At 41.8% G+C, this 12,971-nt stretch overlaps 1 protein-coding gene across 3 annotated transcripts in view; it reads right to left on the reverse strand.

Annotated features, from left to right (window-relative positions):
* The window catches only part of GAS6 (growth arrest specific 6), an 81,624-nt gene that overhangs the window by 56,154 nt on the left and 12,499 nt on the right, over positions 1-12,971 (reverse strand). For 2 of the 3 annotated variants that reach the window (XM_037897332.2, XM_037897339.2), the window contains exons 3-4: positions 7,846-7,870; positions 7,007-7,069 (exon numbers count right to left, since the gene is read on the reverse strand). In XM_037897332.2, coding sequence (XP_037753260.1) covers positions 7,007-7,069; positions 7,846-7,870 — 88 coding nt within the window. The remainder of the gene's footprint in view (positions 1-7,006; positions 7,070-7,845; positions 7,871-12,971) is intronic. The other variant, XM_037897345.2, reaches the window with a different exon arrangement.

The following is a 12,971-nucleotide window of genomic DNA, read 5'->3' on the forward strand; positions in this document are numbered from 1 at the left end:
CCCCTAAGAGCCCTGTTGATACACTGGAGAACTCAGTCACAGGCCCCCACAAGGAACAGTGAGGAGGTGTTGGATGAGGAAGAGAAGGAGGAGGAGTATGGGGGACAGGCAACAGGGGGATCCAGTGGCACAGTGAGCCAGGACCTGTTTTTGACTCCAGAGCAGTCGAGCCAGTCCCTACAGTCCAGTGTGGGTGAGGCTGATACAGAGGAAGGAACCTCTGGCAAGTATGCAGTTTGCTTTGATATTGCAGGGACACATCTGTTCATTTACTCTTTTATATTCATGCTAGAAGCAGCAGTGAAATAACCAATAGAGGAAGAGTTACTATCTGCTTCTCACTCCCCTGGCTATACAGTTAGGCAGAGGGGCCCTGCAGAACAGTTTATGTGCACTCGGATGTCCTGTGAATCCTCCGTAGAGATCTCGAGGAAACTTTCCTGGAGATAAGTCTGCAATCTTCTGCCAAAGATTTCTGGGGAGGGCTCAGTTAGTTCTTCCACCATGGTAGGACACTTTCCCATGGCACTCAGCAATTACTTCAACAGTCACCAATGCAGCACACAGGCTAGCAGCATACGGACCCAGTCTGCAGCTGGATGCATGCACGAGCTGTTTCCTTTCAGCCTCCATTACCCTCAGGAGTGAGAGATCAGCTAAAATCACCACTGCCTATGGAAAACGGTGCCAGTATTCAGTTCAGTTGCCCTATCCACATATACTCCGTTCAGCTACTCCCCCCCCCCCCCCCCCCCCCCGCAACCGCACTCACCATAGCTGGGAACGCCACCATGCTCTATGAATCCCAAGGAGAAATGCGAATGTAGTGCTTTGAACTTGTGTGCATCAAGGGGAGTGAGTTCAGGATAGCAAGTTTCCATTTATCTTGTGAATACAATCACAAGAGGACTTCTGTGCATCTTTGCAGCTGGAAATGTGGCCTTGGAGGTCTCTCCATCTACATCAGTGGAGCAGCTCAGCCACATAAGGAGGAGGGGAAGGAGAGGAGGCAGGATGACATGTTCCAAGAGATACTGCAAGCCTCTGGTGCTTCAGATAAACACAGGGTTTGGAGGATCACCCTCACAGACAGCATGAATGGGGATCGAGCAGAGAGGAGAAAGGCACAGGAAAAGGAGAGAGATGTGCAGCAGGAGATGCTAGTGCTTCTCAAGTGTCAGACAGAAATGCTGGAGACTCTTGCTGACCTTCAAGGTTGAACAGACCCGTGCTCGCCTCCCTCTGCAGCCCATTTAGAATTGCATTCCAATACCTCCCTTCACACCCCTGCCACGTTCCAGGTGGCGTCCAAGGCTGCTGCACAATCCCTATCACTTCCGGGGAAGAGTTCAGGCAATCGCAGCCACACATACACTGACCTGTGAGAGACAAGGCTGATGAATGTGTTTGTGAAATGGGAATGACTGTTCTTTCCCTTTCAAAGGTTCTTTTCCCTGTATTTATAAAGTTTCATTCAATTATAAATATGTCTGTTTGTCTGGGTTTGGAATGAAAGTCTATTTATGGAAACTTAAGTCATCTTTATTAGTTCACAACATATACTGGCTGGGGCTGAAATCATTCACAGATAATAGCAATAGTTGTATTTGCAATGTTATATTATTACACACACACACACTACAAAATTCATACTAGGGTGCATAAAACCAATGCCAGGCAGAGCACACTACAGCAACACAAATTACTGTGGCTCACTATTAAAATGGTCTTTCACAGCCTCGCTGAGCCAAATAGCTCCCCATTGAGATCTTCTTATAGCCCTGGTATCTGGCTGCTCAAAATCAGCAGACAGCTGTTCTACCTCCACCCTCCACCCTGGCAGAAATTTTTCTCCATTTGCTTCTGATATTATGAAGGACACAGCAGGCAGCTATAATCATTGGGATTTTTTTTCACCGAGGTTTAATTGTGTGAGTAGACAGCGCAAACAGCCTTTCAAATAGCCAAAGGTACATTCAACTGTCATTCTGTACCTGCTGAGCCTGTAGTTGAAGTGCTCCTTGCTGCTGTTGAAGTGGCCGGTGCATGGCTTCACGAGCCACAGGAGTAAGGGGTAAGCGGAGTCTCCCAGAATTCCTAGTGGCATTTCAACATCCCCAGTGGTAATCCTCTGGTCTGGAAAGAAAGGCCCTGCTTGCAGCTTTCTGAACAAGCCTGTGTTCTTAAAGATGCGTGTGTCATGCACCTTCCCTGACCATCCCACACTGATGCTGGTAAAACATCCTCAGTGATCCACCAGCGCTTGCAATACCATGGTACATCAGCAGAAAGGGTTACTTCTCTATGTGGCAAGGTGGTCTGGAGACAAAACAGGGATATGCGTGCCATCTATCGCCCCACTGGAGATCGGGAACCTGACTGCCGCAAAACCATCCACTACGTCCTGCACATTGCCCAGAATCACAGTCCTTTGTGGCCCTGCACATTTGCATCACAGCAACCATCACAGTGGATTTCCCAACTCCAAACTGATTGCTACTGGTGAGCCAGGAATCTGGCATTGCAAGCTTCCACACAGCGATCATCACTCACTTCTCCACTGTCAGTGTAGCTCTCATTTTGATATCACTGCACCGGAGGGCTGGGGCGAGCTCCGCCCAGACATCCAGGAATGTGGCTTTGCGCATCTGCAAGTTCTGCAGCCACTGCTCATCATCCCAAACCGACATAATGATGTGATCCCTCCAGTCAGTGCTTGTTTCAAGGCTTAGAAGTTGTGCTCCATCGTCTGCAGCTGCTCCATGAATACCAACAACAACCTTGAATTGTTTCTATGTCCTACAGCAATCTAGCCTCCAAGGAATCGTCATGTTCCCCACAACTCCTCTGGCAGCTCTGCAAATAGTGCTATTATGGTGCAGGATCGGGGCGTTGTACTCGCAACACTCATCACAATAGTGCAGAGCTGTGCTTCTCACATAGATCCATGCTTCTCACATAGATGGCGGACAAGCGGGTTTGGGGGGCTTTGAAAAGAGGCATGAAACATTATGGGATGCAGATAAAATTATGGGATGGATAAAACTGCATCCTGGAACGCTGAAACCATGTCCCCAGTCATCCCTGCACAACTCGTTTACCCCATGAGGCACTGCAAACCCTTCCCAAAAAACCCTGTACTAGATGGAGGCGAATTGCACAGTGGGATAGCTACCCATGGTGCACTTGGCTCTGCATCGATGGAAGCGCTGCTGGTGAGGACGCGCACCGCTGACACAAGGAGTGTAGTGTGGACCTGCAAAACTGATTTACAAATTAACGAAATTTAGGTCGACTTAATTTTGTAGTGTAGACTTGCCCTTAGTGTGCAATAGCTATTGCACTTTGAATTCAGTCTAGATTATTCTAGAAGAGCTTCCCCATGTAGACAAGCCCTAAGTTTCCACTGCCCACAAAGGACATGTGCCTATCATCTTAGCACCCCTCTTAAATCATGTATACCTACACTGTTTTTAAACTTTACGAACACTCAAAAAATAAGTGTAGCCATTTTTGCTGCTGCAAATTATCCAGTTTCCCTGTAGCAATAGTTTTGTATTTATTTTTGAATTAATGCAATGGATGGCATGAAAATTTCCCCCCTCCCCTTCCTGCTGAATGCTTAATAGGGCCTAGTAATAGTAACTGGATTAAAGGATGGTATGGTACAAGTTCAGACACTGTCACAAAAACACCTGGCAACTGTGATCCTGCTTATGATAAAGACTCAATCATTTCTGAAGTGAACTGAAGGACAAAGGGGAAATGTAATCGGTGGTGGTTTCTGTTGCTGTATATGGTGCGTTGGTTGGAGGGGAGAGGGAGGGAGGAGAAGGAAAAAGGAATTCTTAAAATAGGCCCAAAGGGCTAAAATGCCTACATTTGGTGGTATTTACATTCCCACCCATAATTCTGTCCATTTCTATCAAAATGTGATAAGGCTACAGCCACCTTAGCAGCTCTGCAATTAAAGTAACATCAAGAATTTCTAGTCAGGACCAAGCTATAGAGAAGATAAGAACTTATCTTAGGCTCAGTAATACTTCTGTTGCGGGAGAGGGAGGAAGGCACTAGAGTACTGTTAGGGAATGGAATGTGGTTAGCCTGCTGCCATAGGAATACATATTTGTAATAGTTTGTCTTGAAATGCTGAGAATGTCTGAGAATCACTAGCCAAAGCCTTTGTACCTAGCCCTCCTTGAACGGCTCACAGTGATAATCAAGAACACTCAGTCACAAACAAGGTCTAAATGTCTTCCCTCCCCCAGCTCTGCAGAGCAGAGCAAACCTATTGAAAGGGCATGAGGAAGGCTGCACAGTAGGAAAAGGCTGCTATACAGACTGCCCACCACACATGCCAATGTCCCCTCTAGAAAGTCTCTGCACAGCTGACAGGCCATACCGAAGGGGGGAGGAGGGGGAAGGGGTAAGGAGGATCAGGGAGCAGGGAAACAAGCCAAGAAACAGCAGCTCTGAGCATGTTCCTTTCCCTATGCAGACCAAAGCTTGTGTACAGTAAGCTTAACATTGTTCAAAGCAGCATTAACTGTCTGTGTACACTTTGTGATGCTATTCAGAGGAGCCTAGTAGACAAAATGAACGGACAGGGTTGGTGCCCAAATTTTCAGAGGATCTCCGGCCTCTGCATCTTTTCCTACACACTCCATCCCTACCTGTTCTGCAGAGCAAAATGGGAGAAATACAGTGTGACAATAAAATATGTCCAAACCCACTGGCAATGGAAGAATTAACTATTTTATTTTTTGTACAGTGCCAGCATTGTGCTGGATGCTTTGTCCCTTTTTCCAGATTGGTTTGTGTATAACACAGGGTCTGATTATGCTCTCGCACTAGTTTTACAACAGTGTAATTCCAATAACTTAATTGGAATTATTCCTGATTTACATCAGCGTAACAGGAAACAGAATCAGGCTCTGTAGGCCTTTGTCTCTATTCCTTTAGATCTCCTAGCACAAGTAAGTATGCTCTTTTCTCATATCCAGATATCACACCTTAATTTATAAAATTTCTAGTTTTTTCAAAATTGACATCAAAACGAAACCTCAGCTTGAAAGTCTGAACATAGTAATTGCCACTTATGACTTCTAAATTTATCTTCTGAGATTTACCAATTTGTTGGATTAAAACTGCACTGGGAATTTGTCAAGTTACAAAAATGACACCATCTACATGCCTCATTAAAAAAAAAAAAAAACAAGCCTAATCATACATTTTAAGGCCAGAAAGAACCATTACATCACCTAGTCTGACCTCCTGCATAACACAAGTCATAGAATTTACCCAGTAATTCCATCATCAATCTTATAATTTGTTTGAATTACAGCATCTTTTAGAAAGACTGTTATAAAGATTTTACATGACAGAGAATCTTCACATCCCTTGGTATGCTTGGTCCAATGGCTAAATTACCATCACTGTTAAAAGTGTGCACCTTATTTCCTGTCTGAATTTGTCTAGCATCAACCTCCAGCCATTGAATCCTGTTACACATTTGTCTGCTATGTTGAAGAGACCCTCTACCATCTTGTTCGAACACAGAAATGAGATCATTAAGTGTCAGACTCATGGAGTCCTTTTGGTCAGGAGAACATAAGGACTGAAACGACAGCAAATTCTCTGAGTAGATGTAATATGGGGGGGCTCTTTCCACACCCTCTTTCCCCTACCCCTGTGTACCCAAGCAATGGCTGGCCACAGTCCAGCCATCAGTTCATTACATTTGTATGCCCTCCGTTTTAAACATTTCTGGATTTTAAACTGGAAAGAATATATGATTATAGTGCTAAACCTCTTCACCTACAACTGGCCAAATTCTTAGCCCCTTCCTCAGCTTTTATTCATCCTTACACAGGTAAATGCCCTTTGGCCCAGTATTTCTAAAACATTTTATGAATTATTCAGATGATTCTTTTACATTATGTAAGTCATGTTGCTGCATTTTGTAAATTCAGGTCTTAAATTTTTGCTTATTATTCTTGGAGTTCAGATACAGCCAACTCTGTCAACAGTTTAGGGAAGCTACTGAAGTGCTAATGGATTTTAACCTTGAAAACTTAGTGAAGTGGTAATTGTATCCCTCCTTTTGTGAATAACTCCCTAACACTGGTAGGATTTCATGACCAATCAAACTGGACCATGATAAGACACTGAAGTACAGAGGAAAAATTAAAAAGTGATTAGGTATAAATAATGCCTGTTTACTCAGTTGATTTGCTTTCTGGGTATACTTAGAATTGTATCTGCTTACATGAGTGAAAAAAATATTTTTGCTACTTTATATTCTTAGCATTATGGTGCCAACATAGCTATGGGAGAGGGAACTGGATAGTTAACATAATGGTTAACTAAATTCCAACCGCAGAATCTTTATCATTAATAAATTCACAGGCCAGAAAGAACCCAGCTTGACTTTCAACACGATTCCAAGTTGAGTTTGCAGGTCTGGCAAACCCATCTTTTTACTTACGACCTGAATAAATGTGATTTGGCAGCTTTTCATATAACACAGAAATTCGTCATGTGATGGATGAAATTCACCCTGTGCAGAAAGTCACCAAAGTCCCTCTTAAGTGACTTCAAAATGACTTAAGGTGAAATTCAGAGAAGAACCAAACTTTTACTTATTTTTTCTAAGGAAAGAAAAAGAAAGTGACAAGCCAAGCCCAGTGAAAGACGTAATTATAAATCCTAGTTCTTGTCTCTTGTTTCCCAGATTGCTCAGCCCTTGAGAAAGCGGGGGAGAAAGAATGCCCGGCATCACCCTTTGGAAGACAAAGGTGCAGCATTAATGGATTCTGAAAGGAATAGAGTCTCAACTGGTCCTTCAGCTAGAAGGGTGCCACACATGACATAAGGTCCTCAAGAAACCAAATGGGTAGGAGAGGTGCTAAAATTCTATCAGAATGGAGATGACTGAGGTGCCTCCCCACCTCAAACAAAATGGGTGTTATGTTTAGTTGTAATATACAATATGAAAAATGCTTACTATGAACGCATGTAAGGAAATCTGGACTTCTTGTATACGGTGACCCAAATTTCTCAATACAAGCTGAAGAACAGAAAATGAAATTATTATTATTATGCGCCAGCTGTCACAGTGTGTAAATTGATATCCGGCATGCTGATGTTTCGTTAAGCAAGGTTCTGGAGGGTAGGTACAAAATCCATGTTAAACTGCAGCCCTCCAGATGCCTTAAAAATTCTTCTCAGTTCATATAAATATTTCAGCTCTGATGTTCAGTTGAACAGTTTATAATTCTACTGTACAATATGATTATTCTACCAGATGCTACTATGGTGCTAAAAGGATATTAGTAACTACTAAAGGCTGATCTACTAAATAGAAAAGATTTCTCTCAAATCTAAAAAGCAGAGTTTTCTAAAACTGTTGATATATGTAATGTTAAATACTAAATGTTCAATGCAAATGTAAAGCAATGTGGTGGCATGACAATGATACATAGAATGTAAAAAGCAACAGGTCTGCAAGCTAATCCTCTTATTTAAAAAAACTTTCAAAACTAAACTATTAAAAAGTGTATGCACTGTAGAAGACAGCAAACTGTTTACTCTTGATGTAAGTTACAGAAATAAATGCAACATTAAACATACACTTTAAATAATGTAAAGTGTTTGTGTATGTCATTCTATACATATAAATAACATATACCCACTTTAAAATCATATGAGGAGCAATTGGTTCTATTTCAGGATGGAACAGAGGATCTCTATTACATTCTTTTGGACAGACTGGCTGTCCCATGTTCCAATGTTAGGCACACATACCAGCACTGCCAAAAAGTAAAAGTAATAACTGTAACTCACCCAAGTATTTCGGGTAAAAATAGTCCTGTGGGAGAAAGAAAAAAAGCAAAGATTTATTGGAATAATATTAGTTTTTATTATCAATTTTATTAATTTTTAACTGCTGCTACTAGTCTGATGGTCTAGCCTGGTGGTGGCACAACGGGGTCCAAACGTAGGACTCTCAACTTCTTTTGCCCTGGGCCAATGGAGACAAAAGATCATGGAACTGATTACTCTGATCTGAAGGGGAAGGGGAAAAAATGGTTTTTCTCCAATAATTTTTTGACAGTTGACCTATGAAGTGGCACTGGCAGTGACTGAACAGGAAGCCACTTACCCACTATCCAAGAAGTAAAGATGCTGACCATGGAATGAGGTAGAGGAAGTAAGAGGAATCTGGGGATAAAAACCAGAGGGAAAAGTACAGAATCATTTAGTCACCCACTGCCCCCTCTTTGGAGTTGCTCTGCACCAACAGAACTCTGACGTCACCTTAACCATTAGAGTAAAAGCCTAAATTTTGCCTTTGCCTCTAGAACAAGGTGAAGGCTATTACTCTGAAGAGCTTCCCTTATAAAACTGCCCCATAACGTATATAACTAACAATATCTGTTGAAAGAAAAGAACACTCTAGGCATGCAAATATGGGGAAAGCAAGACTCACCACAGCAGCATGGTTTAGAACAGTGTTTCCTCAACCTTTTTGATACCAGGGACTGCCTTGCTGCCTTCCTAAACTGTGTCAGGGAGATCTCAGGGACCAGCGCCGTCCATGGACCAGTTATTGAGAAACACTGGTTTAGAAGGGTTAATATGCAGCCATGGAAAAGATCTCTTTCCAATGTTACATCACCCTTAATAGTTTTACTTTAAATTGTTAGTTTAAAATATTGTTAAAACTAAGGTTAACGGGAGTCGGATGACTCAGGATAAAGTACTGACAATTTCAGGGATTTTAATTTTGTTGCTTGAATTAAGCATACTCTTCCCCCAGCGATCACGACATCCTATATATAACTGTTGGTCTTTGTGAGGCCACTTGAAAGACTTCTGTGCAATTCCAGTATCTACAGTGAGATTGGGATGGGTTTGACTACATGTTTTGTAATTATCTTGTGTACCACAAGATCCGTTTAGGTATCAGAATCCCCAAGATTCTGAAACTACTCAACTTCTATTACACATGCGTGTGCGCATCACACATGCATTATACACACACACACTTTGATACAACACCCCTGGACTGCTAACTGCAATCCAATTGACCAGCTTGGTCATGAAATCTAGAATAATTTTGCATGACTGTCTTCCTCTAGAAGATCAAAAGCTTTTGGTGAACAAGCTCCATTTGCTGAAACACAGCCACATGATCTCGTAACCTAAAATAAAAGAAGCTTCAGTAAAGAGTAGTTAAAGCTGCAGCACATTTAGCTCAAAAGGACATACAGAGCCAAGAACTGCTGAGCACATGCACCCTCAATGGAAACACTAAAAATGTAGGTCACTAAGGACCCAGTGAGGCCCTCAGAATCTGGTTGTTAGCATAACATTTAGACCAGGTTTCCTTGTTTTTTGGCTACTTTTACTGTTTTTCAGCCACAGTAAGAAATCAAAGCTTTGAAAAACATGGAGCAAACATAGTATGGAAATAAAAGTAAACACAAACAGTTTAAGTACTTCAAAGAGCACCAGGATGTGCACCTAACATACTGAGCCACAGTCAGTACTTGAATTGTAAAAGATGTATGTATGTGATGGAATGATTGGAAATTTTATTAAATCTTTCCCCTTTGTCAACCTACAGCTGTGAAAAAGGGGATGTAGCACAACCACAGCCCAAACCAGTTACCGGCAAAAACAAACATTTGAAGTGAATCAGAAGGGACAGAAATGGCATGTTTCATGTACATTCATCTAAGTTGGCTGCTATTACGATTGTTGGAGCTCTGTTACAAGAAGAAGCAGGGCAGAAAAATCCACTAACCTACTTACTTGTGAGGAGTAAGAAGAATATTGGGAGAGCACCATCGACTTGTTCAGAATCTAAACTTCCATTTAAAAATTATTAGCTGTTTGGGTTGCAGACATAACCTTCTAAACACAAATTCAGCACATACTAATGCAATGCTAGTTTACTGAGTCTGTGCACAAAACTGTGCCTCTGCTACTGCTCATGGCTTTCCAAACAGCAACAAAATGAAACTGACTAGATGTTTGTCCACTACAAGCTGTGGTACAGAAACACACGTTAAGTAAGTAATTTCAACTGAAGTCTACAACATAATTTTCAACTCTTTTCTCCCTTCCTTCAATGGCCTATTTATTTATTACCAAACTCCTCCATTATCAAGAATAAAGATGAATATTACCTCTCAGACTGCAGAAGACCTCTTTGAATGGTTCACTCTGCCACACATTTTAAATAAAAATGAGACTGACTATGGGTTTTAATATCATTTGCTCATGATGGTTTAACCTTTTATTTAATGGGCTTAGTTCTGAGCTGTAAAAACAATGAATTAAAGTAGTAAGAGCTGAGCTGAAAATGACTTCCCCATCCACCATGCCTGGGTGAATTTCCACTGCTGCAGGTTTCCAAAGAGCTGGTGGTTCTGTGTTTCTGGTTGGCTAAAACCAAAGGATTAACCCAAAAGGAATGCTGTATTACTGCCGATTGTTAGAACAGAAAATGACTTAACATCAAGGTGGTATTGTTTTGCAGGAGCACTGGTTAGCACTTTGTATTATTAAAGCTTTGAAATGTTTCTAGTCTGTAGAATAATACAGTGAGACTTACCTGTTTTCTAGCATGAGCACGGAGCTCTACATCCCCATTTCATAGATTCCACTGGCCCAAACCTGAAAAGTGCTCTGAACCCTCAATTCCCATGGATTTCAGTGGGAGTTGAGGGCCCTGAGCTCCTTGCAGGATCAAGCCCCTACTAAATAGTCACACACACCTCAAAAAGTATGCAAAATAAGAAGGATCTTATAAGAATAAAAAATACAAAGAGAAATATTTTGCGGCTTGCTAATATATCCATAATATTAAAAAGTGTGGTAAGAGATGCACTCGATGCATTGTTTAGTTTTGAACTAGCTGAGTTAAACACTAGCCGGTTGACAGCTGAGGATCCAGAAAGCCACATAGTATCTATAGAATCAAAAGGCAACAATTTATTAGCTGATCCTTTTTGTGGCCACTCCAGTGGAAAAACTAACCACATAATTACTGTCAATGTTAGTTTCCAGCTAGGGCTCTAAAAAAAGGAATTAACACTCGCATATTGTCACCCCTTTCCCTTGGATTTGTTTTTACAGTAACTGTTGGAATAAAAAAAATACAAGGCACATGCTTTATTTACCCAAAATTATATACAAACATGGATTAGACAAACATTTTCCAGACCACAACTCGTATAGAATCATAGACTTTAAGGTCAGAAGGGACGATTATGATCGTCTAGTCGGACCTCCTGCACAACGCAGGCCACAGAATCTCACCCACTCACTCCTGTAACAAACCCCTAACCTATGTCTGAGCTACTGAAGTCGTCAAATCATGGTTTAAAGACTTCGAGGTGCAGAGAATCCTCGAACAAGTGACCTGTGCCCCACGCTGCAGAGGAAGGCGAAAAACCCCCAGGGGGGCCTCTGCCAATTTGCCCTGGAGGAAAATTTCTTCCCGACCCCAAATATGGCTTTCAGCTAAACCCTGAGCATGTGGGCAAGACTCACCAGCCAGACATCCAGGAAAGAATTCTCTGTAGTAACTCAGATCCCACCGCATCTAACATCCCATCACAGGCCATTGGGCATATCTACCGCTACTAGTTGAAGATCAATTAATTGCCAAAATTAGGCTTTCCCATCATATCATCCCTTCCATAAACTTATCAAGCTTAGTCTTGAAGCCAGATATGTCTTTTGCCCCCACTGCTTCCCTTGGAAGGCTGTTACAGAACTTCACCTCTCTGATGGTTAGAAACCTTGGTCTAATTTCAAGCCTAAACTTCCTGATGGCCAGTTTATATCCATTTGTTCTTGTGTCCACATTGGTACTAAGCTTAAATAATTCTTCTCCCTCTGTGGTATTTATCCCTCTGATATATTTATAAATCCTTAATCAATTTTGACTTGAAGTAATTCCAAGCCTCCTCCGCCTTCAGATCCACAAGTTCTTCAGTCCAATCCACTTCCCTAACTAACTTCCTTAACTTTTTAAAGTTAGCCCTTTTGAAATCAAAAACCCTAGTCACAGATCTATTTTTGTTTATCCTTCCATTTAGTTTGAACTGAATTAGCTCATGATCACTCAATCCAAGGTTGTCCCCTACAACCACCTCTTCTATGACGTCCTCACTACTCACCAAAACCAAATCTAAAATTGCATCCCCTCTTCTTGGTTCAGCAACTACTTGGTGAAGGAATCCATCAGCTATCGCATCCAGGAAAATCTGAGCCCTGTTATTATTACTAGCACTTGTCCTCCAGTCTATATCTGGGAAATTAAAGTCTCCCATGATCACACAATTCCCATTAGTATTTACTTCATTAAAAACATTAAAGAGGTCTCTATCCATATCCAGATCTGATCCCAGTGGTCTATAGCACACCCCAAACACTATCCCAAGGGAGGCTCTAGTAGCTTTCTTCTCCATTGTGATTTTTGCCCAGACAGACTCTGTCTTACCCATTCCATCACTTCTTATTTCTTTACAGTCTACCTCATCAATCAGCATAACTATCCCATCCGTCAATATCATCCCACTCCAAATGAGGGGAAGGCAAGCACACTCCAGCCCCGTGTGACGGAACTGTTAACCTCCATCAGAGAATGTCCTCCATCAGTGCAGGTATGAACAATTCCAAACTCTGTGTGCTCTCATCAAAACAGACAAAATGTTACTGCCTCTTACTTGTGGCTCAATATAATGTCTCACTTTGTTTGTATCCTTCTTGTCAATCAACCTACTTTTGTACCTAGGGAAGCCTCAACTTCCAAGGATGGTGTTGCATAACCTGCAGTATCCAGTGTTGCCTATGTCATATGTAAATAAGCAGTTTACAATGTGACATGTGCCTCTGCACTGATTCAGCACAGATCTCAGGTAAGAACAGAAAAAGAGGAGAAGAGAAGGACC

Source organism: Chelonia mydas, chromosome 1 (genome assembly GCF_015237465.2).
Source record: "Chelonia mydas isolate rCheMyd1 chromosome 1, rCheMyd1.pri.v2, whole genome shotgun sequence".
In the NCBI taxonomy this organism is placed as follows: Eukaryota; Metazoa; Chordata; order Testudines; family Cheloniidae; genus Chelonia; species Chelonia mydas.